This window comes from Callorhinus ursinus, unplaced genomic scaffold (assembly GCF_003265705.2).
Source record: "Callorhinus ursinus isolate GAN/ISIS: 27379988/994484 unplaced genomic scaffold, GSC_fseal_2.0 scaffold101, whole genome shotgun sequence".
NCBI classification, from domain to species: Eukaryota; Metazoa; Chordata; class Mammalia; order Carnivora; family Otariidae; genus Callorhinus; species Callorhinus ursinus.
The window spans coordinates 178,594-205,732 of NW_027397163.1; the positions used below are offsets into that span (position 1 = coordinate 178,594).

At 45.3% G+C, this 27,139-nt stretch overlaps 1 protein-coding gene and 1 pseudogene across 1 annotated transcript in view; both read right to left on the bottom strand.

Moving 5' to 3' along the window:
* Positions 1–27,139, bottom strand: part of LOC112806676 (uncharacterized) — a 33,952-nt gene that overhangs the window by 5,633 nt on the left and 1,180 nt on the right. The window contains exons 2-3 of the mRNA XM_073889068.1: positions 19,889–19,944; positions 480–553 (exon numbers count right to left, since the gene is read on the bottom strand). Of these exons, the coding sequence (XP_073745169.1) occupies positions 480–553; positions 19,889–19,944 (130 nt within the window). The remainder of the gene's footprint in view (positions 1–479; positions 554–19,888; positions 19,945–27,139) is intronic.
* On the bottom strand, positions 21,046–21,850 carry LOC112806405 (ADP-ribosylation factor-like protein 3 pseudogene; annotated as a pseudogene).

The following is a 27,139-nucleotide window of genomic DNA, read 5'->3' on the forward strand; positions in this document are numbered from 1 at the left end:
TAAAGCATCTGAGTACTTATCTTTTTCATGGGCTTTTATAGTGATACAGGGTTCTTTAAGCACCAAACTGTATCATGGAGATTTCCTGTTTCTCAGTAGGAGGGCCAGTGGCCTTTAGGTGGGATACTTCTTTACCATGTGTGACTGTCCTATTGATTATAGAAACACTTAGCATCTATTTTCCCTCCCCACTAAACACCAGCTAAAATCCACAATAAGTGTGGAAGAAGAAAAAAGGCAAGTACTACTGTATTTTCTCAGACATCCCTAGATATAGACAATGGGGAGCAGGGTGTTCCCCTGGTGGAGAACCTGTGTTTGGAGGCCAGGAGAAATAACATTCTTTCTCTTCCTTCCTCCCCTGATCTCTCTCTCTGTCCTCTACCTACAGGCCCCACAGCTGTCCAGGGGAATGATGGGTTTTGATCAGGTTAGACCCACTGACCCTGAACAGTTTCCAGTGGATCGTGCATTCTCACCTCTGCTGAGAGCCACTCCAGGACAACATGATGGTTTCCTCTTCTGTACTCCTCACTTGGGGCAGAGGACAGGCCTGGGCATAAAGATTAATCCAAAAGAATATTAATTTATGTAACACAGAACATCTTCTCCCTACTGTTTTGATGTACCATTTCTGTCATAAAGCAAACTTCTATAAGTATATAGATCTGTTTCTGGGATCATTATTTATTTGGTCAATGTGGCTTTACTGTGCATTTTCCTGACAGCTAATGTTGTTGAGCATCTTCTCATGTACTACTGGATATATGTATATATTCCCACTGAAGTATCTGATGAAGGATTTTGCCCATTTTTTAAGCAGACTCCAGGCCCAGCATGGAGTGCAACCTGGGGCTTGGACTCATGACCCTGAGATCAAGATCTGAGCTGAGATCAAGAGTCGGACACTTAACCGACTGAGCCACCCAAGCACCCCGACTCTGCCCATTTTTAAATTGGGTTGTTAATCTTCTTGATTTTGAGTTGTAAGAATATATATATAATCTGGGCACAAGTCCATTATTAACAGACATGTACTGCAAATATTTACCTCAGTCTGTTACTCCTCTCTGCACTTTTAAATGAAATTTTGCATCTTTTTAAAAGCCAAAGTTTTGAATTTTCATGAAGTCTATAAATTATGAAAGTTTTTCTTTTACAGCTAGAGCTCTTGTATTCTATCTAGGAAATTTCTGCTACACATAGATTGTGAATCCTTGTTTTCTTCTGTAGGTATGATAGTATTACCCCTTACATTTAGGTCTATTATCTTTTCAAAATTTATAGAGATGGTATCACGTAAGAGTCAAGGTTCATTCTTTTAACAAACAGATTAACCCAGTTGTTCCTGTACCATCTCTTGAAAGGGTTATTCTTTTTCCACTGAATTATTTTGGCATTTTTGTTTAAAAACCAGTTTACCAGGGGGTGCCTGGGTGGCTCAGTCGTTAAGCGTCTGCCTTCGGCTCAGGTCATGGTCCCAGGGTCCTGGGATCAAGCCCCACATCGGGCTCCCTGCTCGGCAGGAAGCCTGCTTCTCCCTCTCCCACTCCCCCTGCTTGTGTTCCCTCTCTCACTGTGTCTCTCTCTGTCAAATAAATAAAAAATAAAAAAATAAGAAATAAATAAAAACCAGTTTACCATAGATTAACTAGTTGCTTTCTGAACTCTGTTGGTCCACTGATCCATTTTTCTATACTTCTGCCTATACCACACTATATTGATGATTGTAGTTTTTTTAAGTCTCGAAAACAGAGGCTGTTGGCATATCAGGTTTTTAAATTATTCTGGCAATTCTAGATCTTTTATATTTTTTAAAGATTTTATTTATTTATTTATTTATTTGAGAGAGAGAAACAGCATGAGAGGGGAGAGGGTCAGAGGGAGAAGCAGGCTCCCTGCTGAGCCAGGAGCCCGATGTGGGACTCGATCCCAGGACCCTGGGATCATGACCTGAGCCAAAGGCAGTTGCTTAACCAACTGAGCCACCCAGGCGCCCCAGTTCTAGATCTTTTTAAATTTCCATATACATTTTAGCATCAACTTGTCAATTTCTACCAAAGGCTACTGGGATCCTGATTGGCCTTGTGTTTACACTATATATCAACTCAGAGAGAATAGATATCTTAATAATATTGAGTGTTCTGATCCAGGGGCACAGTTTATATCTTTATTTAGACTTCTCTCGTTTCTCTCATCAGTGTTTTGCCTTTTTCAACATACAGGACTGACATATGTCAACTAAATTTTATCCTTAGGTTTTTCATGTTCATTTACATGATGTAAATGATACTGCCTCCCGAATTATCACTTGCAGTGGTTCCCTGCATGTGCATATAAGTACAGTTATTTTGTTGTTACTGAGACATCCTGCTACCTTGCCAAGCTCAGATATTATTTAACTTTTTGTAGATTCCTTAGAAATTTTTACATAGTCCATCATATTCTCTGTGACTAGAGACAGTTTTACTTCTTCCACTTCTAATCTGTATACTATTTTTTTTTAGCCTAATTTCTCTAGATAGAATATTCAGAATGCTGTTGAGGAAATTAGTGACCTTGCCTTCTACGTGATCTTACAGTGAAAGCATTCAGTTGTTCACCATTAAATATGCTATTACTCATAGGTTTTTCACAGATGTCCTTTATACATCGAAGGAAGTTCCCTTCTATGTTCCTGGTTTGCTGAAACCTCACACCTTATAAAAATGAAATCAAAATGGATTAAAGATTTGAATTTAAGATGTAATATTAGAAAACCTTTGAAAGAGGGGCGCCTGGGTGGTTCATTTGTTAAGCCTGCCTTCGGCTCAGGTCATGATTCCAGCATCATGGGATGGGAAGGACAGCCTGCTTCTCCCTCTCTAGCTCCCCCATGCTTCTCCCTCTCTAGCTCCCCCATGCTTCTCCCTCTCCAGCTCCCCCCTGCTTGTTTCCTCTCTCGCTGTCTCTCTCTGTCAAATAAATAAAAACTTAAAAAAAAATTTTTGAAAGCAAACATAGCAGAAAATCATCAGGATCAAGGCCTTGGTGAAGTTATTAGACACGACACCAAAGCATGACCCATTCCAGAAAAATGCATTAAGTTAGATTTAATCAAAATTAAGAGCTACCACTCTGCAGAAGACGCAAAAGGGGATCAGAAGACAAGCTACAGTCTGGGAGAAAATATTTGCAAATCCTGTATTTGACAAAGGCCTTCTATCTAGAATAAATCAAGAACTCTCAAATATCAACAATAAAGAATTTTTTTTTTTTAATTGGGGAGTTGGTTAATGGAGACAGAGTTTCAGTTCTGCAAGAAGAGAGCCCTGGAGGTAGATGGTGGTGGGGGTTGCACAACAGTGTGAACGTACCTAATACTGCTGAACTGTACACTTCCAAATGGTCAAGGTACTAAATTTTACATTATGTGTGCTTTACCACAATAAAAATATTGGAAAAAAATTAGAGAACGGCAAGGCGCCTGGCTGGCTCAGTTGGTAGAGCATGGGATTCCTTTTTTTTTTTTTTTCCAAGCTTTTATTTAAATTCTAGTTAGTTGACATATAGTGTAATATTGGTTTCAGGAGAATTCAGTGATTCATCACTTACATACAACACCCAGTGCTCATCATAGCAAGCGCCCTCCCTAACACCCACAACCTGTTTAGCCCACCCCCCACCCACTTCCTTCCGTCAACCCTCAGTTTGTTCTCTATAGTTAAAGAGTCTATTGTGGTTTGCGTCCCTCTCTTTTTCCCCCATGTCCGCTATGTTCATCTGCTTTGCTTCCTAAATTCCACATCAGAGTGAAATCATATGGTATTTGTCTTTCTCTGACTTATTTCACTTAGAATATACTCTAGTAGAACATGCAATTCTTGATCTCAGGGTTGAGTTCAAGTCCCACATTGGGTGTAGAGATTACTTAAAAATAAAATCTTTTAAAAAATCAGAGAGTGGGTGGGGTGCCTGGGTGGCTCAGTCAGTTAAGCGTCTGCTTTCGGCTCAGGTCATGATCCCAGGGTCCTGGGATCGAGCCCCACATCTGGCTCCTGGCTCAGCGGGGAGCCTGCTTCTCCCTCTCCCTCTGCCTCTCCCTGCTCATGCTCTCTCTTTCTCTGTATCTGTCTCAAATGAATAAATAAAATCTTAAAAAAAAATTAGAGAGTGGGCAAAAGCCATAAACAGTCATTTCCTCAAAGAGATTATATGATGGTAAATAAGAACATAAATGTGTGTTCAACATCACTAGCCATTAGGAAAATTCCAATTAAGACCACAACTTAAGGAACATATCAATAAGAACATCTAAATTAAGAATAATGACAATATCAAATGTGGGAAGATGCAGAGAAAGTGGGTTTCTCATACGATGCTTCTGGGAGCTTACATGGTATAGTCGCTCTGCAAATTAGTTTGGTAGTTTTGGTTTTTTTAAATTTATTTTTAATTTTTTTTAAAGATTTTATTTATTTGACAGAGAGAGAGACACAGTGAGAGAGGGAACACAAGCAGGGGGAGTGGGGGAGGGAGAAGCAGGTTTCTTGCTGAGCAGGGAGCCTGATGCGGGGCTTGATCCCAGGACCCTGGGATCATGACCTGAGCCGAAGGCAGATGCTTAACGACTGAGCCACCCGGGCACCCCTGTTTTTGTTTTTTTTTTTTTTGATAAAACTAAATGTGTACTCACCATATGACCCAGAAATCTCAATCTTGGGCATTTATCCCACAGAAATGGAATTATATATCCACAAAATCTTGTACATAGTGTTTGTATCAACTTTATTTGCAATAGCCAAAACCATGGAATATCAACAATGTCTGCAGGTGAATAGTTAAACTCATACACCCACATGGGCTACTGCTTAGGAATAAAAATTAACAAATTACTGAGATTCAGACATACAATTTGGATGGGTATCAAGGGCATTTTCTTAGTGAAAAAAACCCAATCTCAAAAACTCACAGGCTGTCTGATCCCATTAATGTAGACCACTCTTCTTCAACACAAAAGATTTTCATTCATGTGGAATTAGTGCCCAGACATGGTCAAATTCATGAATTCAAGCCTCAACTCACAGAGAAGGACCCCAAACCCCCAAGATCTGAAGGATATGACGGAGGTTGGTGTTGAGCCTATCAGGAATTCTTTGGTTAATCAAAAATTTGCTGGATATTGGTAATGGAATGATGTAATCAATGTTAGTGACTGTATTCATCTCCTCACCTGCTGTAACAAAGTACCACAAACTGGGTGGCTCTCAACAATAAACATTTATTCTCTTGCAGTCTGGAGGCTAGAAGTCTGAAATCAAGGTAATGGAAAAGCCATGTTCTCTCTGAGGGCTCTAGGGGGAGATCTGCTCCTTGCCTTTCTCTTAGTTTCTAGCCTTGCTACATCTTTGGCATGCTTGCCTTTCACAGTGATCACTCCACTCTCTGCCTCTCTGGTCACCTGGTCTACTCCCTCTGTGTCTCTTCTCTTTTCATGAGGACACCAGTGATACTGAATTTGGACACACCCTAATGTCCTCATCTGAAAAAGTATACATTTGCAAAGACCCTATTTCCAAATAAAGCCACATTCATAGGTATTGGAGGATAGGAGTTCAACATCTTTTGGGGGGCCACAAATCAACCCATATAGGAGATGGCTGACTTGCCTGTCTACCCCTATTATTTAAGGAAGTGCTTGTATGTCCTTAGTTGGAATTGCTATAACTACTTCTCCACTTGACCCTATTTATCAGATTATGGAAAACAATGCTTAAAGGCACAGCATATGAAAAGTATATTGCAGGGGTGACTGGGTGGATGAGTCAGTTAAGCGTCTGACTCTTGATTTCGGCTCAGGTCATAATCTCAGGGTTGGGGGATGGAGTCCCACATCAGGCTCTGCTGTCAGCATGGAGTCTGCTTAAGATTTTCTCCCTCTCACTCTGCCTCTCCCCCCGCCACACACACAAAAGTATATTGAATAGAGATATTTCTATTCATGAAATGAAGTTCTTATTCTTTCTTATAGTCAGAGGACCAACCCTAGGACATGAATTTTACCTAGTCTTTTTTTTTTTATTGGCTGGTCTTTATTGTTTTTATCATGTCTGCTATAATAGAAAACATATAAGAAAGGTAAGACACAATTTAAGAATAAGCACAAAGAAAATACATAAATAATTTAAGAAATTCTTAAAATTTCTTCAGTATCAAAGTTTGATTCCTGATTCTCTTTTTGACATAAAAACCCTAGTCTATACTAGTGAATTCTTTTAAAAGATTTTATTTGACAGAGAGAGACACAGCAAGACAGGGAACACAAGCAGGGGGAGTGGGAGAGGGAGAAGGCTTCCTGCAGAGCAGGGAGCCCGATGCGGGCCTCGGATCATGACCTGAGCTGAAGGCAGAGACTTAATGACTAAGCCACCCAGGCGCCCCGTATACTAGCGAATTTTTGAACTAAGAATTATTATGGAGCAACAATTTTCAATTACCGAACACTACAAAAGATATAAAATGCATGGAGCTTTCTTTGGTATTTATTTAGCCTACAGTAGTTCATGAAATCTATTAATAATAGGAATGTTTCCATTATTAATTCTTAAGGAAAACCTAAATAACATCTACATAATGGAATAAAAGGACTGTATATCAAATTAGAAAACACAGAAAATGAAGATTAAAATCATCTCATTGGGTACCTGACTGGCTCCAGTCCGCAGAGCATGTGACTCTTAATCTCAAGGATGTGAGTTCCAGCCCCACTTTGGGCATGGAGCCTACTTTCAAAAAAATTAAAATAATCTCACACCATATAAATAACATCTTTTTAAAGGAAGATGCACTTTGTAAATATTTCATTTTGCAACAACTTCAAAGCTACACATGGTTTCCAAGTACAGCATGAAAGCCTTCTGATTTGCAAACCAATCGAGAGTGCATAATAGTGATGCTCCCAACATTCAATCCGTTGTGTGATCCCTATGAATACAGCATTCTCTTCTATGACAACAGGACACCTCAGAGTCAGGACTAGACACTGATCCATGACTGCCTTCTAGTACTCAGAGCTCGTCTGAATTCTGCCAATTGCTTCAGGACCTCCTTTTGCAGCAAGATGACCCAGTTCAGGGTTTCATGTTGCACGTAGCAGCCATGTTTCATCTTCTTCACTCTTGAATGGTTTTCCCTTGATTTTCAGGACCTGAGATTACAGGCCAGTTACTTTGCAGAACAGGTCTCCGGTCGGTTAGTCTCCTTTCTCCTTATATTTAGATTCAGGTTATCAGATCTTCAAAAGGATCTTCACAAACATGATCTTGGGTTCTCACTACCTCCTAGCAAGTGGCATACCATTTTGACTTGTCTTGTTAGATCGATGTTCAACACTTCACTTTCCCTAAAGATTTCCTAAAAAAAAAAAATCCTCTTCTCTCAGAGCATGTGATTATGTACAAAGATTTTGTGCAGGACTGCAGAGGGGACACCACACTCCCTGCTGCACTGACCAGGTTGAATATTCCAACGGCTCAGGGCCCATCCCTCAGTAGCTGCCAAAGGTAAGCCCTGAGCAGAAGACGGGCTTTTCTTAGTAACATGCGGTGTTTGAGCAAGGCAGGCCAGCTGAGTTCACCCTTCCCTTCACAATTTCCTGCATTCTAGTCGTTAGAAACAAACTACTAAAAAATAGCCCATGTTCAAGGAGAGGAGATTTTGACCCTAACTTTTGATGTGATGAATAGAAAAGAATATATGGACATGTTTAAACCACTGTAAGTCCAAGGTAACCACTGCAGGCTCCAAGCTCCTAAATACATATTAAACTAGGATCTAGAGCTCTCACTTGGGAGAGACACAAACCTTCCCTTCCTTTTGCTTTTCTTCCTTCTTGCTTTTTAACAGTGCATATACCTATTTTGGTAAATGCTCCATGTGTCCTTGAAAATAATATACATTCTGTAATTGCTGGGTGTAGCAGGATTCTAAAAATATTAATTAGGTCAAATTGGTTAATCATTTTGTTCCAACTTCTTTAGCCTGATATTTTTGTTTGTTTCATCAATAACTATGTAGATAAAAACCTTCCATGATGGAAGACCCTTGTGTGTGTGTGTGTGTTTGGGCAGACGGGTGGCAGTGTTTCGTGGACTTTTTAAGGATGTTGATGAATGTCTCACTATAGTCATTCAAAAACTTATTCAGCAGTGCTGATGACCTCATTTCATCCTGGTGCCCACCATCTTTCCCACTAACCAGGGAATGGGCAATATTCTTGATATCAACCTGACTCCGTCTCCTCAAAGAGAATCCTCTGGTCCCTGAGGGCTTTTCTAAGTTAAAATTGGGACCTGCAGTTGAGTGTGTTCAGATGAGGATTTTGACAAAAGAAGTGGTTGCTTGTGGGGCTCTTCGTGCACACACCTGGTTCTCACTACAGGGATATGGGTAAGTCACGAAACCCATGAGTCACAGGAGAGGACGGAAGGGGAGGGTTGGCCAGAGATGCCACCATGGGGGTCTCTCCACCCTCCCATGCTTGCAACACTGAAGCAGGGCCCCTAGAGCAGGCTGCAGGGCCAGTATGATCCCTGCGTCCCTCTCCCTTGTCTGCTTTGGTAAGTTCCTTGGACTGCATATACTGGGATTCGAGACGGGGGTGGACTGAGTGACAGACCTAGGGAAGGTAATGAAGTGGGAAGGGAGTACCATCTGCTTATCTTCATTCACAGCTCACAGGTGTCAGGGCCCTGCTGGCAGCTCTAGACAGGCTTCCTCTAACAAGTGATGTCAACATTTAAAATTTTACATTCCGTATCCATGACTATGCTCTGCGCCCACATCGCCTCTACTTAACATTTTAGTTTTAGCGACTCGGTATTTTTTATTGGAGGATGGACACTTTCAAGCAATACTTTCAACAATAATCCAGATTCACTAAGTATGGAAGGTTTCTGTAAGTGTATGCAGAAGGAAAAAGAAGAAAATGTTAGGATTTCTAGCTACGTGCAGTTGCTGGTCAAGTTTCTGAGCTCAAGATGGCTCACCTCTTGTTAGAAGGGTGATTAGCAAGACATAGAGGTGCCCATCCCTACCTGAGCCTTTATCCTCGCTGTGATAAAAGGGCTTAACGTGACTGAAAGTTACCGAAGTAACTTTCTGAAGCCGTGATCAATACTACAGAATGCTAGTCACTGAATCCCCTAAAATCATCCCACAGAGCACCTATGGTTCCTAGCTGATGTTGTGGGAAGTATCACTCTAAGCAACGCAAAGTGTCCTTTGTGATGGGAACTAGGCCCACGGGAAAAGATGAGGTCCCTGAGACCAAAAGCTGAGGGCTCCTGCTCATGGCCACACAGAAAAGGAGCAGAAAAGTCAGCATTCAAACCCAGGCCTCTCTGGCTCCAAAATCACTGCTGTTTCTGTCCAGTCATCATGGGATATTAAGAGGAAGGTGTGCATGGGGTCTTCAGAGTATAAATGTCCTCAGGGGGAGTGCACAGACACAGGTTGAGGCATCTAAAGAGGTGACACAGGAGTGATTCAAACAAGTGTGGGGAGGAAGTACATCTCAGGATGTCTGTTTGTAGGCACCACGAAAGCCTGGTGGCCACAAGGGGAGTGGGCATGGTCGCCATCACCTAGCTCTGTCTTCACCACATTCCTCTGATTCCAATACTCTAGACTAGATCTAAAAGCGTCATCCTTGGGATGGTGAAGGGGTCCACATCATAAGCTGCCCACCTGTTTTTCCAGGAGAGGAGTGAATCAGGTGTGTGTTCTGGGCCTCCACTCCTACACATGCTGGTTGACTGCATTTGAAATACATCACACGGCGCTGGGGCTTGACTTCCTTGTCCATACAATGAGGATAATTATGGCCATCTGCAGGGCCATCACAGTGACGAGAGACTGTGTATGCATAGGAAGATTACTGTTATTTCCATGGGGGAATGAATCCTTTTATCACCCCACCTCCCTGGCTCAGGTGCTATTTCTGCTGGAAATCGCTCACAGAGAAGTCTCCATCATTTGTCACTGAAGAATGCAGGTCCCTGCTCTCTTCTGTCCTTGACAGAATGTGTGCCCTTGTTAATCGGCTCCAAGGCACTGACCCCTTTGAGATAAGACTTCTAGGAATGGTCTCTTATCACTGAATAGGTGATGTGCAGAGTTGACACAAGATGCCAGTCAGATCAGAAGCCAGGTGGTCAAGTGTGTATCCAACCAACATGTTCTTTCAACCATGTTGGGTGAAGCCCTCAAGCCTCAGAGGGATACCCCACTTGGCAGAGGGTCGCAGTTCCACCCCCTGCCAAGCAGTCTCTGCAGGGGTGAGTGATGGCGGGTGTTGCAAAGGCAGGAACTGAAGAGGTCTGGATGTTTCAGAACTCTGTGTGATCATCAGTCAGGAGACGGCAGGGCGAGGGCACCGAGTTCCAATGGGAATCGCTTAGGACCTGCTTCATGATGCTGAGAATCTTTTCTTAACCGAGATGAACTGGACTCTCACTCCTTAATCCCTCCTCTGCCCTGATTCTCCACCAGCTCTGGGCAAACAGCAGCCTGCACATTCTCTAAGCCTTCACACACCTGTCCATAGAGATCCCATTCACACCGGCCTGTCCGCTCCCTTTGCTCCATGCATGGTGTGAATCCTCCACCTTTACGCAGAGTTACACAACAACTGAAATGGCGCACATCCTGCCCACCCAGCATGGTCATTACAACGGGGAAGGGTCTGCTGGAGGGCTCCTCCTGTCGGCAGGGACTGGGCAGGAGGGACAAGGGTCCAGGCCCCAAGGCTTTAATGCACAGAGACCAGGCTCTGTCCAGCTGGGGGTCTTGCTTCTTGCTGAACGTGTTTTCTCCATGCCGTGCTTTCTGGAGTTCACGGAGTTGCCAACATGTCTTCTCTTGAATGCAGCGGGGCTTCCTTAAAATCATTACTTTAAATTCTTTCTCTGGTAACTTAGAATGCTCTGCTTCTTTGGAGTCCATTCCTGGAAAATGGCTGTGTTCCCTGACAGTGTTGTCTGCTTGCTTTTTCACGCTGCTAGTCCATGCTGCATGCATATCTGCACGTTTGAGGGAGTGGTCGCCTCTCCCGGCCTCTTGGGTCTGGCTCGGGTGGGGAGGCTTTCCTCAGAAGGTGATGGCAGTAGTGCCTGAGGTGTGGGTAAGTGCAGGCCTCCCACTGGATCAGGTCTGGGAGCGCAAGCCGGGTAGGGGGACGCAGCAGCGGCACAGGCCCTGGGATGACAGGGCATGGCAGCAACTGGGGCTCCTGGGGCAGGTCCCATGGTGGTGACAGCTCCGGTCCCAGGGAGCCCCAGTGGCTGGGAGGGTGGGCCACTGTCAGCTGGGGTCAGTGTTGGGTGAATACCGTGGGGCTCTTGGGGTGAGACTTGCTGGGGTTCTCCTGCTCTCCCTTCCCCCATGCGGTACAAGCCCTCAGAGGGGATCTCCCCCCAGTGCCCAGCTGCTCTGGCCTGGGAGTTGCAGGGCTGCAGGTCAAAGGCTGACCTCGCTTCCCTACGTGGCCACACCTGCTTTTTGAGCTCTCAGCATTTCTGCTGCCTCTTCGCTGCAGTCCAGAGATTTCCCAGAGCTATTTCCACCCGTTTGCAGCTGTGCTTTTAATTTGTTCTTGTTTTTGTGGGGGACCCGAGCACTGAGGCCCCTGCAGCCCACCATCTTGCTGATGTCACCATCTGCGCTGGGAGTTTCCACAGTCCCCCGGGGAGCCCAATGCGTAGCCAGTGTTGGAGTATGCTACAAACACAGCTGTTGTGTGGGACAGTGTTGTGTAGGACGGGGGAGAAACATGGTCTGTTCCTGAGATCTGTTTTAGGGCGCTATGCAGTGAGCTCTGTCCTGCTTGGAGAAATAAGGAATGAAAATACATAATGGAAAAGATGGGCTCCGAAATGTTTTAGCACAAAAGGCTGAGGCTGTCCTCACTAGCTCCTTCCCACAAAAGGGCGCGCTGCACCATCCAGCCACATGGACGTGGGTGAGGACAGTGTCATCCCAGGGGCCGGAGGGAGGAATGACAGCAGTTGTTGGAAGTTTGCACTGTTCAAATGAACTGACCATCTACCGTGTGGAGACTTCTAGATGGTGCCAAGAATACAACGGGATGAAAGGACATTGGTCATCTCCAAAAAAAATATCACAATTTAGTAGAGGACCCAGCATCAGTCAGGTTCGTAAATGGAGTCAGTATCTATCTGGAAAGGCCTGTCATTTTCTGGTCCTTGAGGATTAAGATATGACTTAAACAGCCCTATGAGTTTGCATTTTTTACCATCCTTATAAAATCTGAGCTGCGCTTAGACAGGCATCTCGTCAGCCGGTCAGTGTGAGTTCACTCAGGTCCTACTATGTGCCAGGGCCTGTGCAGACACTGGACATGCTGAGGTGAAGAACATAGAGTCCCTGCCTTCGTCTCCCGTGGCATGAGCTGCAGACTTTATAAACTCGAAGATTTTATGACCCAATCGTTTGTCTTAATTCATGCCACCCAGGGCACCAAGCAGCCTTCATTATGGGGGATGCTTTTATCACAGAGGAGACTGTCCGGCGGGGGGGGGGGGGGCCCAGGCCCACTCAGGGTCTGGTGATCATCAGGACTTAAACCGGCAGCAATACTCAGCCCAGGCTCACCAATCTCCTGCACAGTCCTGCCTTGCTCCCTGGGGGATGGGGAATCAAGGAAAGAGAACATGGATTCTAGTAGCAAATGCTAAGAATAAGGGTGGTTTGGACAGAGGATGTGAATGGAAGGGTTTGTGGACATCTGTGGAACCAGGACAGGTCCTGGGGCTGTGGGAGGAGTGAGCCGCACAGGAGACCTTCTGGGAGAGTGGGGAAGGAGCCGACAACACAGCTGCAGCCACAGTCCAGTGTGGGGAAATGAGAAGCCCCAGATGCATGATCTCGAGGGTCCGAGCTCAGCAGCAGCCCCCGGGGAGGCCCCTCAGGACGGGGCTCCAGGTGGATGCTCATGTCACATGGACGGTTCTCTTGCAGGGCTGTGTGCCGGCCAAGGAAGCAGGGGTACCAACGGTGAGTGATTCTTGGTGAGACCCTCTTCACCTTTGTTCTGCAGCCCTAATTCTTCTTCTCTGGGTCTTGTCAAGGGGCAGAGGCTTCTTCTTCCCATTTTATTTTTATTTTATTTTATATTTATTAGAGAGAGAGCATGAGAAGGGAGGAGGGTCAGAGGGAGAAGCAGACTCCCTGCCGAGCAGGGAGCCCAATGTGGGACTCGATCCCGAGACTCCAGGATCATGACCTGAGCTGAAGTCAGTCGCTTAACCAACTGAGCCACCCAGGTGCCCCCCCTATTTTCTTTTTTATTTTTTTATTTTTTTATTATTTATTTATTTATTTATTTTTTATTTTTTATATTTTTTATTTTTTATTTTTTATTTATTTATTTATTTATTATTGTTTATTTATTGTTTTTTATTTATTTATTTTTATTTATTTGTTTGTTTGTTTATTTATTTTTATTTTATTTATTTATTTTTTATTATTTATTTATTATTTATTATTTATTTATTATTTATTATTTATTATTTATTTATTTATTTATTTGAGGGAGAGAGCACAAGCAGGAGGCAGAGGCAAAGGGAGAACCAGACTCCCGGCTGAGCAGGGAGCCCAACGTGGGACTCGATCCCAGGACCCTGGGATCACGACCTGAGCCGAAGGCAGACGCTTAACCGACTGAGCCACCCAGGCGCCCCCATGTTTTCCTTTTAGATATAATGGTCATGTAACATCGTATTAGTTTCAGGATTCAAAGTTTGTATATATTGGGAAATGGTCATCACAATAAATGTAGTCAACATACATACCACACAGTTAACAATTTTTTGTTTTTTCTGGTTAACGAGAACTTTTTACGATCTACTCTCTCGGCAGCCTTCAGATAAGCACTACGGCCTTGCGAACTACAGCCCCCATGCTGCATGTTGCATCCCCAGGACTAACTTTATAACTGGAGATTTGGGCCTTTTGACCCACTTCACCCATTTCACTCTGGCAACCAACAGCCTGCTCTCCGTATCTATGATTTCTTTCGTTCTGTTTTCCTTTTTAGATTCCACGTATAAATGACATCACACAGTATTTGTCTTCCCCCCATCTGATTTATCTCACTTAACACAATCCTTCCAGATCCATCCATATTGACACAAGTGGCAATATTTCCTTCTTTCTGTGGGTGAATAATATTCCATTATACATAGACACACACCAAATTTTCTTTATCCATTCACTCATCACTGGACATGTTTTAGCTGTTGTAAATGACACTGCAGAGGACATGGGGGTGCAGGTAATTTTACGAGGCAGTGTTTTCATTTTGCCCAGCTGTATGTGCAGAAGTGGGGTTGCTGTATCGAAGGGTAGATCTACTTTTCGTTTTCTGAGGAACCACCCAACTTTAGCTGCTGCCCCTACTTACTTTCCCAGCAACAGTGCACAGGGTTCCCTGTTCTCCTCCTTCTTGACGACACCTGTTGTCTCTTGTTTTCTGGATGAGTGCCATTCTGACAGGTGCAAGGTGACATCTCATCAGAGGGCCCCCTGAGAACTGCTGAGCTCATCAAATCCAGCTCTGGGCTCTACTTCTCTCCGGGGAGAAGCTCCCCAAGCCTTTCCTCAGAGCCTCACCCAGCTTTCTGGTTCCTGCCGAGAGTAACATGACCCTAAGATGCTGGACTCCTGTCACAAATGTAGAGTTTACCTTCAGCAAGGGAAGAATCCTGCTACCCTCAAAGCCCATGGTGTCCGTGGATCCTTCAGGAAGAATGGTTGAAGTCCCCCCTCGTTAGCCTGAGTCAGCAAGACTTGGGGAAATATACCTGCAAATATTGCCACACAGAGGCCCCCCTGCCAGTGTTCCCCAGCCAGAGATGTCCTTCTCGTGGTTACAGGTGAGAAGGAAGTGTCCCAGAAAGAGCCTGGCTTAACCCATCTGCCCCCGCCCCCAGCCTTAGAGGATGAAGAAGGACTCAGAGGACATTAAGTGGTCTCTGCTCCCACGGAGGGGCCTGAGGACAGCAGGAGCAGTCTGAGGACACTGGTTTGATTGGGGATTAGTGAAAGTGAAATTCTGATCCTCGACAAGACTCTGCCCACAGCTGGGCAAAGGTGTGTCTGGAATCCTTGGTTCACATGCTCCCAGGAAAGACCTCAGGGGACCCTGAGCTTCTCCCCATTGTTTCTGACCCTCTTTCTCCTCCAGGAAGCTCATCTAAACCAAACTTCCTCAATCAGAAGAGGCCTACGGTGACACCAGGAGAGAACGTGACTCTTCAGTGCCGGAAGACAGACCTCGAGACTGCATTTATCACGTGTGCTCTGCAGAAGCAGGGAATTCCTGAGCCTGCTGACATCCCGGAGACCATCAGGGAATGTGGCTCACTTCGCCTTCGGGACTGTAAGAGTCAGGGACCATGGCAGCTACAGATGTGTATACTACCAAACCGAGGCTCCTTTCTGGGCCTCACAGCCCAGCAACAGCTTAGAACTGTGGGTGACAGGTAAAGATTGGGATGATTTTATAATAAAATAACCCTAACCTCTTGCTGTCATGCCCTGTATCCTTGCAGTGTTCATTTCACTTACTCGCAAACACATACACCAATATAAGCAAACACAGTCGAATGCAGTGTTGCTATGCTCGTTTCAAACAGTTACCTGCTAGATGACTGAAGGACAGGAAAAATGAAACTTCTTATTTTTACCTTCACTTATTCCTTCTATGATGCTTTGCCCTTTTTTTTTTTTAAGATTTTATTTATTTATTTATTTGAGAGGGAGAAACAGCATGAGAGGGGAGAGGGTCAGAGGGAGAAGCAGGCTCCCCGCCAAGCCGGGAGCCCGATGCGGGACTCGATCCCAGGACTCCGGGATCATGACCTGAGCCGAAGGCAGTGGCCTAACCAACTGAGCCACCCAGGCGCCCCTGCTTTGCCTTTTTCCACGCAGATCCGAGTTTCTGATCCGCATCACCTTCCCTCTCGCTAAAGAACTTCTGGTTACATTCCGTGCAAGGCAGGTGTAGCGGCAACAAATTCCCTCAGTTTTTGTTTGTCGGAGGAACGTTTTACTTCTTCATTTTGAAGGATAGTATCTCAGGGTCCAGGATGTCAGGTTGGTGGTTTTTTTCTCTCAACACGTTGATATTTCACTCCACTCTCTTCCCACATCGTTTCAAGAAAGTCAGATATAATTCTTACTATTGCTCCTCTGTAGCTGAGGTGTTTTCTCCTCTGGCTTCCTTCAGGATTTTCTTAACCTCTGCCTTTCTAGTTTGAAAAAGATATGCATAGAGATGGGGTTGTTTTTCCTTCATTTCTGATGTTTATCCTGCTTGCTGTTCTGTTTCCTGGATCTGCGGTTTTGCGTCTGACATTAATTTGGAGAAAATTCTCAGTTGCTATTTCTCCTATTTCTTCTGTTTCTCTATCTCTCCCCTCCTGCTGATCCCATGATGCACGGGTTACGCCCTGGTTCACAGCCCCTGGACACTCCCTTCTGTGTTCTCCCAGTCTTGTTTCTGTTTGCTGCTTGGTTTCGGAGGCTTCTGCTGGTGCATCCTCAGGCACCGAGCTTACTCCCTCAGCCACACCCAGTCCACCTACAAGCCCATCGAAAGGCATTCTTCATTTCTGTCACAGGGTTTCTGGTCTCTGGAGCTTCTTTTTGAGTCTTTCTTAGGATTTCCACCTCCCTGTTCACGTCGCCCATCTGCTCTTGCATGCTGTCTACTCTACCTGCAAGAGCCCTTAGCATATGAATCACCGTGGGTTAAGTTCCTGAGATGATCATTCCAGCATTTCTGCTATACCTGCATCTGGTTCTGCTGCTGCATCTGTATCTCTTCAAAATGTTTTTGCTTGGGGTTTTTTTTTTTTTTTTGGCTTTTGGTACACCCTGTCCTTTGTTCTTGATGGCCAGCCATGATGCGCCAGGCAAAGGAACTGTTGGAAACTGGCCTTTAGTGATTTGGTAGGATCTTTCCTAGGATTGGGACTCCGACTTGCACAGAGCCTGTGCCCCTGGGCTGTGACCCTCACAGGGTTTCTCAGTCCTCTTGCTATGGTGGGACAGGGTGGCCAGAGCTGGCTGGGGTTGGGTGTTTCTCTTCTTCCAGGTCAGTTAGGCTCTGATAAAACCCCAGGAGGTTAGGCTCGGTGAGCTAGTTTCCCCTGGCCTTGTTAAGAAGAACACAGTGCTCTGTTGGTGGGAATGCAAGCTGGTGCAACCACTCTGGAAAACAATATGGAGATGGAAATTCCCCAAAAAGTTGAAAATAGAGCTACCATACGATCCAGCAATTGCACTACTGGGTATTTACCACAAAGATACAAATGTAGGGATCCGAAGCGGTATGTGCACCCCGATGTTTATAGCAGCAAAGTCCACAATAGCCAAACTGTGGAAAGAGCCAAGATGTCCATCGACAGATGAATTGATAAAGAAGATGTGGTATATATACACAATGGGATATTATGTAGCCATCAAAAGGAATGAGATCTTGCCATTTGAAGCGATGTGGATGGAACTGGAAGGTGTTATGCTGAGTGAAATAAGTCAATCAGAGAAAGACATGTATCATATAACCTCACTTATATGAGGAATTTTTTTTTTAAAGATTTTTATTTATTTATTTGACAGAGAGAGAGATAGCGAGAGCAGGAACACAAGCAGGGGGGGCGTGAGAGACGGAGAAGCAGGCTTCCCGCCGAGCAGGGAGCCCGATGTGGGACTCGATCCCAGGACCCTGGGATCATGACCTGAGCCGAAGGCAGACGCTTAACGACTGAGCCACCCAGGCACCCTATATGAGGAATTCTTAATCTCAGGAAACAAACTGAGGGTTGCTGGAGTGGGGGTGGGGTGGGAGAGATGGGGTGGCTGGGTGATAGACACTGGGGAGGGTACATGCTATGGTGAGCGCTGTGAATTGTGCAAGACTGTTGAATCACAGATCTGTACTTCTGAAACAAATAATGCAATATATGTTAAGAAAAAAAAAAAAAGATAGCAGGAGAGGAAGAATGAAGGGGAGTAAGTCGGAGGGGGAGACGAACCATGAGAGACGATGGACTCTGAGAAACAAACTGAGGGTTCTAGAGGGGAGGGGGGTGGGGGATGGGTTAGCCTGGTGATGGGTATTAAAGAGGGCACGTTCTGCGTGGAGCACTGGGTGTTATGCACAAACAATGAATCATGGAACACTACATCCAAAACTCATGATGTAATGTATGGTGATTAACATAACAATAAACATTTTTAAAAAAAAAAAGAACAACAACAACACAGTGCTCTGCTGTATTTCAAAGTGGGTTTTCCCCTCTCCCTGCCAGAAACAGGAGGGGGTTTTTCTTGGCTCTTCACTAGGAGAACCTGGTAGAGCTCCAGGAGGTGAAACTCCCAGACCCCATGACCGGGCCCCCATGACCAGCTCCCCGGAGTTCCTAACTCCCAGACTTGTCCAAGCCAAGCATCCCCACCCGGCACTGGTCCCCATGGAGGTTTCGGCTTGTGGGTTCTTGCTCAGCAAACTCTGATTCTTGGGACTCAGGGGTTGGCCTCTCCAGCTGCAGGGCCGAGGGCTCTGTGTGTCCTCGGTGCCAATTCAGATCTCACAAGAGTTATAAACTTTTCAGTTTGTTCTGCTTTTCCTCACTGTTACTGTGGAGTAGTGACTTCCATGGGCAACCAGAAACTGGAAGCCAAGATCTCGGTCATCTCGATCTGGGAAATCCTTGGGTCAGGGACTCCGTCTTGCTCAGGGACCAGGGACTCCGTCTGTCATCAGGAAGCCCGTGTGCAAAGGTACTCTCTCTACAGAGCTGTCATTCTCAGTGTCACGGTGGGAGAACCGAGCCCCTGGGAGCCAGCACAAGCTAAGAATCACGTTGGAAGAGCCCCTCGCACACAGAGTGGCATACAGGACGGAGACTTTCTCCCCCACAAACCTAACCTGTGACTAGCAGCAATCTCTGCCTTTGGGGGTTTTAAGATTTCCCCTTTCCCCATCCATTCTCCTCCTCGCATTATTTCTTCTTCATCACGATGCATCGCATGTGTAGACTTCTCCCTTGGCCCTCACCAATGTACATTTATGTATTTTTAATTGATTAGGAATTTTAAGAAACCATCATCCTAGGCAATGAAATACAGTGCATTCTGTGTCCTGGTGCTTCTGCTTCTGCTCCCTGATGACTCAGGATGGTAAGCTCACTGACCAGGACACACAAATGGGCTCTGACTTCTGACAGAGCAGGAGGGAGCGTGCTCTGAGATAAACCACCTCCGACTGGGTCTCGCGGCCCTCTTTCTGGTTATGGAGGCTGTCCTGGCTGAAGCCTGGCAGAGCCGCAAGGCGTCTCTGCATGGACCCAAGTAAACAACGGAGCACCCTTCTTTTTCATGGGCTGTCCTAGTGATAGGGGACGTGTCAACACCAAACTTGCCTTGTGGGGACCTCCTATGTTTCTCAACGTGGCATGATTGGTATTGCTGGTGGGACATTTCTTACCATGGAGGACTGTCTGGTTCATTGCAAGAACATTCAGCATCTCTCTCATCTCTCGTTAAATCAGCTGAAGCCCCAGTCGCTGTGCAGACATGCTAACTAACACTCCCATGCCCTCTCAACATTCCTAGATACGGAGGAGGAGGGGAGAGTTCCACTGCCGGAGACCTGTGTTTGGAGGCCAGGAGAAATCGTATCTTCCTCTTCCTCCCTCGCCTGACCTCTCTCGGTTCTTCTCCACCTACAGGTCCCACAGCTGCTGAGGGGAATGATGAGTGTTGATGAAGTCGGACCCACTGACCCTGAACAGTTTCCAGTGGATCGTGCACTCATTCTCACCTCTGCTGAGAGCCCCTCCCGGACAAGATGATGGTCTCCTCTTCTGTACTCCTCACCTGTGGCAGAGAACAGGACGGGGCATAAAAATTCACCCAACAAATGATTATGCCACCCTGAACACTCTATCTTTTGTTACACCAATATGACATGCCACTTAGGTCATACCCCAAATTTCCATACATGGATGAACCTCTTTCTGGAATCACTACTCTAGTTATTTGGTGTGTCTTTATTTTGCATTTTCCTCATAGCTAATGATATTGAGTGTCTTCCCACGTACTACTGGCCTTTTAAAAATTTTTTATCAAAAGGGGCACCTGGGTGGCTCAGTCGTTAAGCATCTGCCTTCGGCTCAGGTCATGGTCCCAGGGTCCTGGGATCGAGCCCCACATCGGGCTCCCTGCTCCGCCGGAAGCCTGCTTCTCCCTCTCCCACTCCCCCTGCTTGTGTTCCTTCTCTCACTCTCTCTCCCTGTCAAATAAATAAATAAAATGTTTTTAAAAAAAATGTTGTATTAGTTTCAGGCACACAACATATTGATTCAATGGTTCTACACGTTACTTGATGCTCACCATGGTAAGCATGGTCACCATCTGTCACTATATGACATTTATTTTAATTCCTGATAAAGTATCTGATTAAATATTTGCCCATTTTTATTTTTTTAAAGGTTTTATTTATTTGACAGAGAGAGAGACACGCGAGAGAGGGAACACAAGCAGGGGGAGAGGGAGAGGGAGAAGCAGGCTTCCTGCGGAGCAGGGAGCCCGATGCGGGGCTCGATCCCAGGACCCTGGGACCATGACCTGAGCCGAAGGCAGACGCTTAACGACTGAGCCACCCAGGCGCCCCTATTTACCCATTTTTAATTCGGTTATTTGTCTTCTTAATACTGAATTGCAAGAATATATACATATTCTGGCCACAAGTCTGTTAACAAACATCTACTTTACAAGTATTTTTCTTACAGTTTGTGTGACTTGTCTTTTCATTTTTAAACCTCTCTTAAAGAGCAAAAGTTTTACATTTTGGTTAAGCTCACCAACTATGAATTATTTTTTCTTTATGGCTTGAGCGTTTATGTCCTAAGGAATCTTTGCTTAACTCAAGGTCACAAAGATCCTTTTCCTTTCTTTTTTTTTTTTTTTTTTGCAGAGGAAATAATATAATTCCTTTATTTGAAGAATGATACTGAGCCTCAGAGATCAGTTAAAGCTGCTGGAACGGGGATTCTTTATAAACTGTGTGGTTCCCTGCCTTCAAACAGCTGTAGCTGTACGCAGATGGAAAAACATTTGGTCAGAAAGCAGCAAATTAGTGTTTTTCAGGACAGAATTCAGCTCCCACAGCTCCTGCGTCTCTCCGTTCGGCTAGATTTTATTTCTTCTTTGCATTGACATTTTTGCAGACCCAGTTCGTGCCGTCCTGAACGCCCTCTCCTGTGAGAGCTGAGCAGGACTGGATCTGCCAGACGCGGTCGCGGATGGTATGCAGGTTTAGTCCTTCTGCAATTTCAGAGGCAGGGGCTGCCGTGAGCAAATCCTGCTTGTTAGCAAAGATGAGCACTGGCACACAACTTAGTTTTTCTTCCTCCAGTAATTCAGCTAGTTCCTGACCCGTCTCTTCAAATCTTTTTCTGTCTGCACTGTCCATTACATATATGAGAATACCAGTATTTTCAAAATAATTTCTCCAGTATGGTCTGATTTTTCTCTGTCTACCAATGTCCCATACATTCAGTTTAAAACCTTGTGATTGTACACTTTTGATGTGAAATCCCTGTGTAGGTGTAATGTGGCTGATGTCTTCAGATGCAAGCTGCTTTGGAAGAGTGGTCTTGCCAGCATTATCCAAGCCCAGGAGAAGAATTCTCACCTCCTGGTCTGGTGCACTTTTCAATTTGCGCAAAATTGAGAGCAAGCCCATCCTCCCGCCGAGTCCCTCCTCCTCCTCCTCCTCCTCCTCCTCTCCTATGTTTTCTTATGTAACTACTATAGCTTTAGATTTTACATTTAGGTCTTAATCCCTTTTTTCCTAAACATTTTATTTTTATTTGAGAGAGAAAGGAAGCACATGCATGCAGGGGAGCCAAAGAGTAGCCAAGAGTAAGAGCACTTGAGTTGGAGCATCCTACTTCTACTGGAATATACGTGTTCCCGAAAGTTCGCATGTAGAAACCTTAAGCCCCAGTGTGATGGTGTTGGGAGGTGGGGCCTTTGAGAGAGAATTATGGCATAAGGATGCGGTCTTCATGAATGGGATTAGTCTCTTCTTATAAGAGACACAAGAAAGATGATCTCTCTTCACCATGTGAGGGTACAGGGGAAAAGGCAGCGGTCTGTAAACCGTCAAGAATGCACTTGCTAAGAATCCAAACATGGTAGCACCCTGGTCTCTGACTTCTAGCCTCCAGAACTGTGGGAATAAGCATTTGCTGGTGTAGCCACCTGGTCTACGGTCTTCTGTTAGAGCGGGCTGAGCTGACGAAGACACCTACAAATGCATCTGCATGTGGGACAGGGGAGGAATGCATGTCTTCCCCTTTCTGGAACAGCCACTTGGATTTTGAGGTTTGTTTTAGGGCACTAAGCAGTGAGCCTTGTCCTGCTTGGAGTATCAGGGAATGAAAAGAGATGATGGAAAAGATCAGTTCAAAAACCTTTCATTGCCAGGGCTAAGACTGTCACATGTATTTCTCTGCAAGGAAAGGGTTTTCTCCATCTCCGAGCCAGCCCTTCTCCCCTCAAGTGGGTGTGGGTGACCACGGGGTGGTGTTGGAAGTGGCGCTCACTGGGTTGGAAGTGGCGTTCACTGGTTAGTTATGGTGACTTTGCAACTTTTCACACCCTTGAAAAAAATCGTGCTTATACTGGGCATCTTGTCAGTCAGCCATCGTGTGTTTGTTGAGGCCCTACTGTGTGCCAGGACCTGGGGACAAAGAGAGATGCCGAGGTAACAGCACCGGTCCCGGCTTTATGGGCGAGTGACATCGTGTCTCCTGTGGCACAAAGGACATACACTTCTATAAACTCGCTCGAGATTTTTTTTTTTTTTGAAGATTTTATTTATTTGACAGAGAGAGACACAGCGGGAGAGGGAACACAAGCAAGGGGGAATGGGAGAGGGAGAAGCAGGCTTCCCACCGAGCAGGGAGCCCGACGCGGGGCTCGATCCCAGGACCCTGGGATCATGACCTGAACTGAAGGCAGACGCTTAACGACTGAGCCACCCAGGCGCCCCTAAACTCACTCGAGATTTTACAACCAGAGGGATGTTAGCATCCTGGTGACAGGAGTCAGTCCTTTTCTCTCTCCCTTCTGAGCACAACAAATCCACATCTGTAACTGAACAAAAGCACCTCTGCACTGCTCACTAGGACACCAGAGATCCATCCTTGTGTGCATGGAAGGTGGGTGGCTGGGACCTGCAGGTGGCTGCGTGGAAGAGGGGGGGCAATGAAGTGAGGAGTGAAAATCTGCAGCCCGGCTGCAGCTGGAGGGGCCCCCGCTCCTCAGCGACACCCCCATTTCAGAGGCGAGACCTCCAAGACTGAACAGATAGAACTGAAGGAACACTCTCCCACTGTCTGCCCAGAAGGAGCTCCGGGATCACTCCTTCGAGGAGTCCCCACAGCAAGGACACACCTGCAGCAGCAGTACTAAGCACGCACCTCCCCCCACTCGGAGCCACCCCACCTTTTCCTCAACCTGCTTCTTCACATGCTCCCAAGCTTAGCTGGGAGGCAGCTCTGGCAAAGAGAAACCAAGACTTGTGCCCTAGTGCCACCTTCTGGAACACAGAAGAAAGGCTCCTAGTGACCTACCCGTTGAACCATTAGATCAGAATCAAAGTGAACAAAACCTTACCCAAGTAAGAATGCGCTCACTACTTCAAGTGCAGGGGCAGGGATACTTCTCATCAAACACTGTGAAGAATCACGGCAGCACAGCATTACAAAAAGCAAATGAAATTTTCCAGTAACCAACCAAACCCAAAGACACAATATTGTTATCTGCTAAAGAATTCAAAAGAGGTGAGGTGGGGCGCCTGGGGGGCACAGTCGATTAAGCGTCCAACTCTTGATTTCAGCTCAGGTTATGATCTCAGAGTCCTGAGATCGAGCCCCGCATCTGGCTCTGAGCTGGGCGTGGAGCCTGGTTAAGATTCTCCCATCTTCTCCCTCTGCCCCTTTCCTCCCCACCCCTCCAGCTCTGCTCTCCTCCTCTCTTAAAAAAAAAAAAAAGGAAAAAAAAGAAGGCTGGGGCACATGGCTGGCTCAGTGGGTGGAGCATGCAACTCGATCTCGGGGTTGTGATTTCGAGCCACATGTGCAGTGTGAAGCCTAACTTAAAAATAAAATCTTTTAGGGGCGCCTGGGTGGCTCAGTTGGTTGGGCGACTGCCTTCGGCTCGGGTCATGATCCTGGAGTCCCGGGATCGAGTCCCACATCGGGCTCCCTGCTCAGCGGGGAGTCTGCTTCTCCCTCTGACCCTCTTCCCTCTCGTGCTCTCTATCTCTCATTCTCTCTCTCTCTCAAATAAATAAATAAAATCTTTAAAAAAATAAAATAAAATCTTTTAAAAAATGTATTCAAAAGAGCTATGAGGAAATTCAGTGAGCTACAAGAAAACTCAGAGAGGCAATACAACGAACTCAGGAATAAAATTAATGAACAGAAGGAGTATCTTACCAAAGAGATTAAAATTCTAAATAAGAGCCAAATGGAAATTCTGGAGCTGAAGAACTCAATAAATGAGATGGAGAATACATTAGAAAGCACTAGAAATAGAGCAGATCAGCTGGAAGAGAGAATAGGTGAGCCTGAATATAGGGATCTAGAAATGATTCAGGTGGAAGATGAGAGAGAAGATTTTTTTTTTTTTAAGATTTATTTATTTGACAGAGAGAGAGCGCGCGCGCATGCACACAAGCAGGGGGAGTAGCAAGCAGAGGGACGCAGGGAGAGGGAGAAGCAGGCTCCCTGCTGAGCAGGGAGCCAGATGCGGGGCTCCATCCCAGGACCCCTGGGATCATGACCTGAGCTGAAGGCAGATGCTTAACCATCTGAGCCACCCAGGTGCCCCCAAAACTAAGATTTCTAAAGCAAATAAACCCTACAGGAGGGGTGCCTGGCCGGCTCAGTCAGTGGATCATGTGGCTCTTGATCTCAGGATTGTGGGTTTGAGTCCCACGCTAGGTTTAGAGATTACTTAAAAAAATAAAATCTTAAAAACAAAACAAAACAAAACAAACCCTACAAGAACCATCAGGCTCCATTAGAGGAAAAAGCACAAGATTCAAGGGTACACCAGAAGAAGAGAGGGAGGGGGAAGGGGAGACTGTATTTAAAGAAACAAAAGCTAAGAATTCCCCAACCCTGGGGTAGAAACTAGACATAAAAGTCCACAAAGCAGGGACGCCTGGGTGGCTCAGTTGGTTAAGAGTCCACCTTCGGCTCAGGTCATGATTCCAAGGTCCTGGGATCGAGTCCCACTTTGGGCTCCTTGCTCGGTGGGGAGCCTGCTTCTCCCTCCGCCTGCCAATCCCCCTGCTTGTGCTCAGGGGGGATTAATAACAGAACACCTTATTATCTCAAGGCAAAAGACCTTCTCTAAGACACATTACAACAATGCTGTCAAAAGACAGCGATAAAGAATTGTAAAGGCAGCCAGGGGGAAAAGGCAGTAACCTATAAAGGAACCTCCTCGAGGCTATAAGCAGATTTCTCACAGAAATTCTACAGGTTAGGAGAGACTGGAATGACAAATATTGAAAGACAAAAATTGCCAGCGCCAAGAGAACTCTTCAGATACGAAGGAGAGTAAAGACTTTCTCGGACAAACAAAAGCTCAGGGAGCTCGCCACCATTACCCTCGCCTCTCAAGAAATGTTGAAGGGGGTTCTTCAAACTGAAACAGAAGGACAAAAATACACAAAATTCTGATTAAGGTGATAGCCACCATTAGAAAAAAGGTAACAGTTTTAGAACAGTATATTGAACACTTAGATATAGCATAAAGGTTAAAGAGAAAAGAGCATTAAAAATCACCAATTTGGTGATGAAATCACGGTATAAAAAGAAATAATTTGTGGTATCAAAAATACACAAGGGGAGGAGTAAAAGGATGAAACTTTGGCAGGCAAATGAAGATAAACTGCTAGAGCAGAAAGGGGACTATGTTATCTATGAGATGTTCGATGTAAACCTCACAGTAACCATAAAGCAAAAATCTACAGCAAAGACATACAACATGAAAAAATGTGCAGACTGAGCAAATCACAATGGAAAACAACCAACTTACAAAAGTAGACAGAAACAGACGGGGATACCAGACAAGGGAGTAATCTCCAAGACACATAAAGAACTCACACAACTTAGTAACAACAAAAACAATCAGATTAAAACATGGTCAGAAGTAAATAGACATTTTTCCAAAGAAGACATCCAGATGGTCAACAGACACATGAAAAAACCTCCACATCACCCATCATCAGGGAAATGCAAATCGAAATCACAATGATATGGCACCTCATCCTGTCAAAATGACTATCATCAAAAAGATAAGAGATAACAATGCTGGTGAGGATGTGGTGAAAAACAAAAACCAAAACCAAACCCTTGTTCACTGTTGTGGGAAGGTAAATTGGTCTAACCACTATGGAAAACACTATGGAGATTCCTCAAAAAATTTAAAATAGAACTATGAAATGATCCAACAATTCCACTTCTGGGAATATATACCCAAATGAAATGAAAACAGGATTTCAACGAGATCTCTGCACACCCATGCTTATCAAAGCATTATTCACGTGAGCCAAGATATGGAAACAACCCAAATGCCCATCAGCTGGTGAACGGATAAAAAGATGTAGTACAGGGGTATCTTGCTGCCTCAGTCCCTGCAGCATGTGACTCTTGAGCTCGGGGTTGTGGGTTCGAGTTCCATGTTGGGTGTAGAGATTGCTTGAAAATAAACTCTTAAAAAAAAAAAAAAAAGTAAGACAGGGCGCCTGGGTGGCTCAGTTGGTTAAGTGACTGCCTTCCGCTCAGGTTATGATCCTGGAGTCTCGGGATGGAGTCCCACATCGGGCTCCAGTCTCACATCAGGCTCCCTGCTCGGCGGGGAGTCTGCTTCTCCCTCTGACCCTCTTCCCTCTCGTGCTATCTCTCATTCTCTCTCTCTCAAATAAATAAATACAATCTTTTAAAAAATAAAATAAAATAAAAAGTAATACATATACACAATGTAA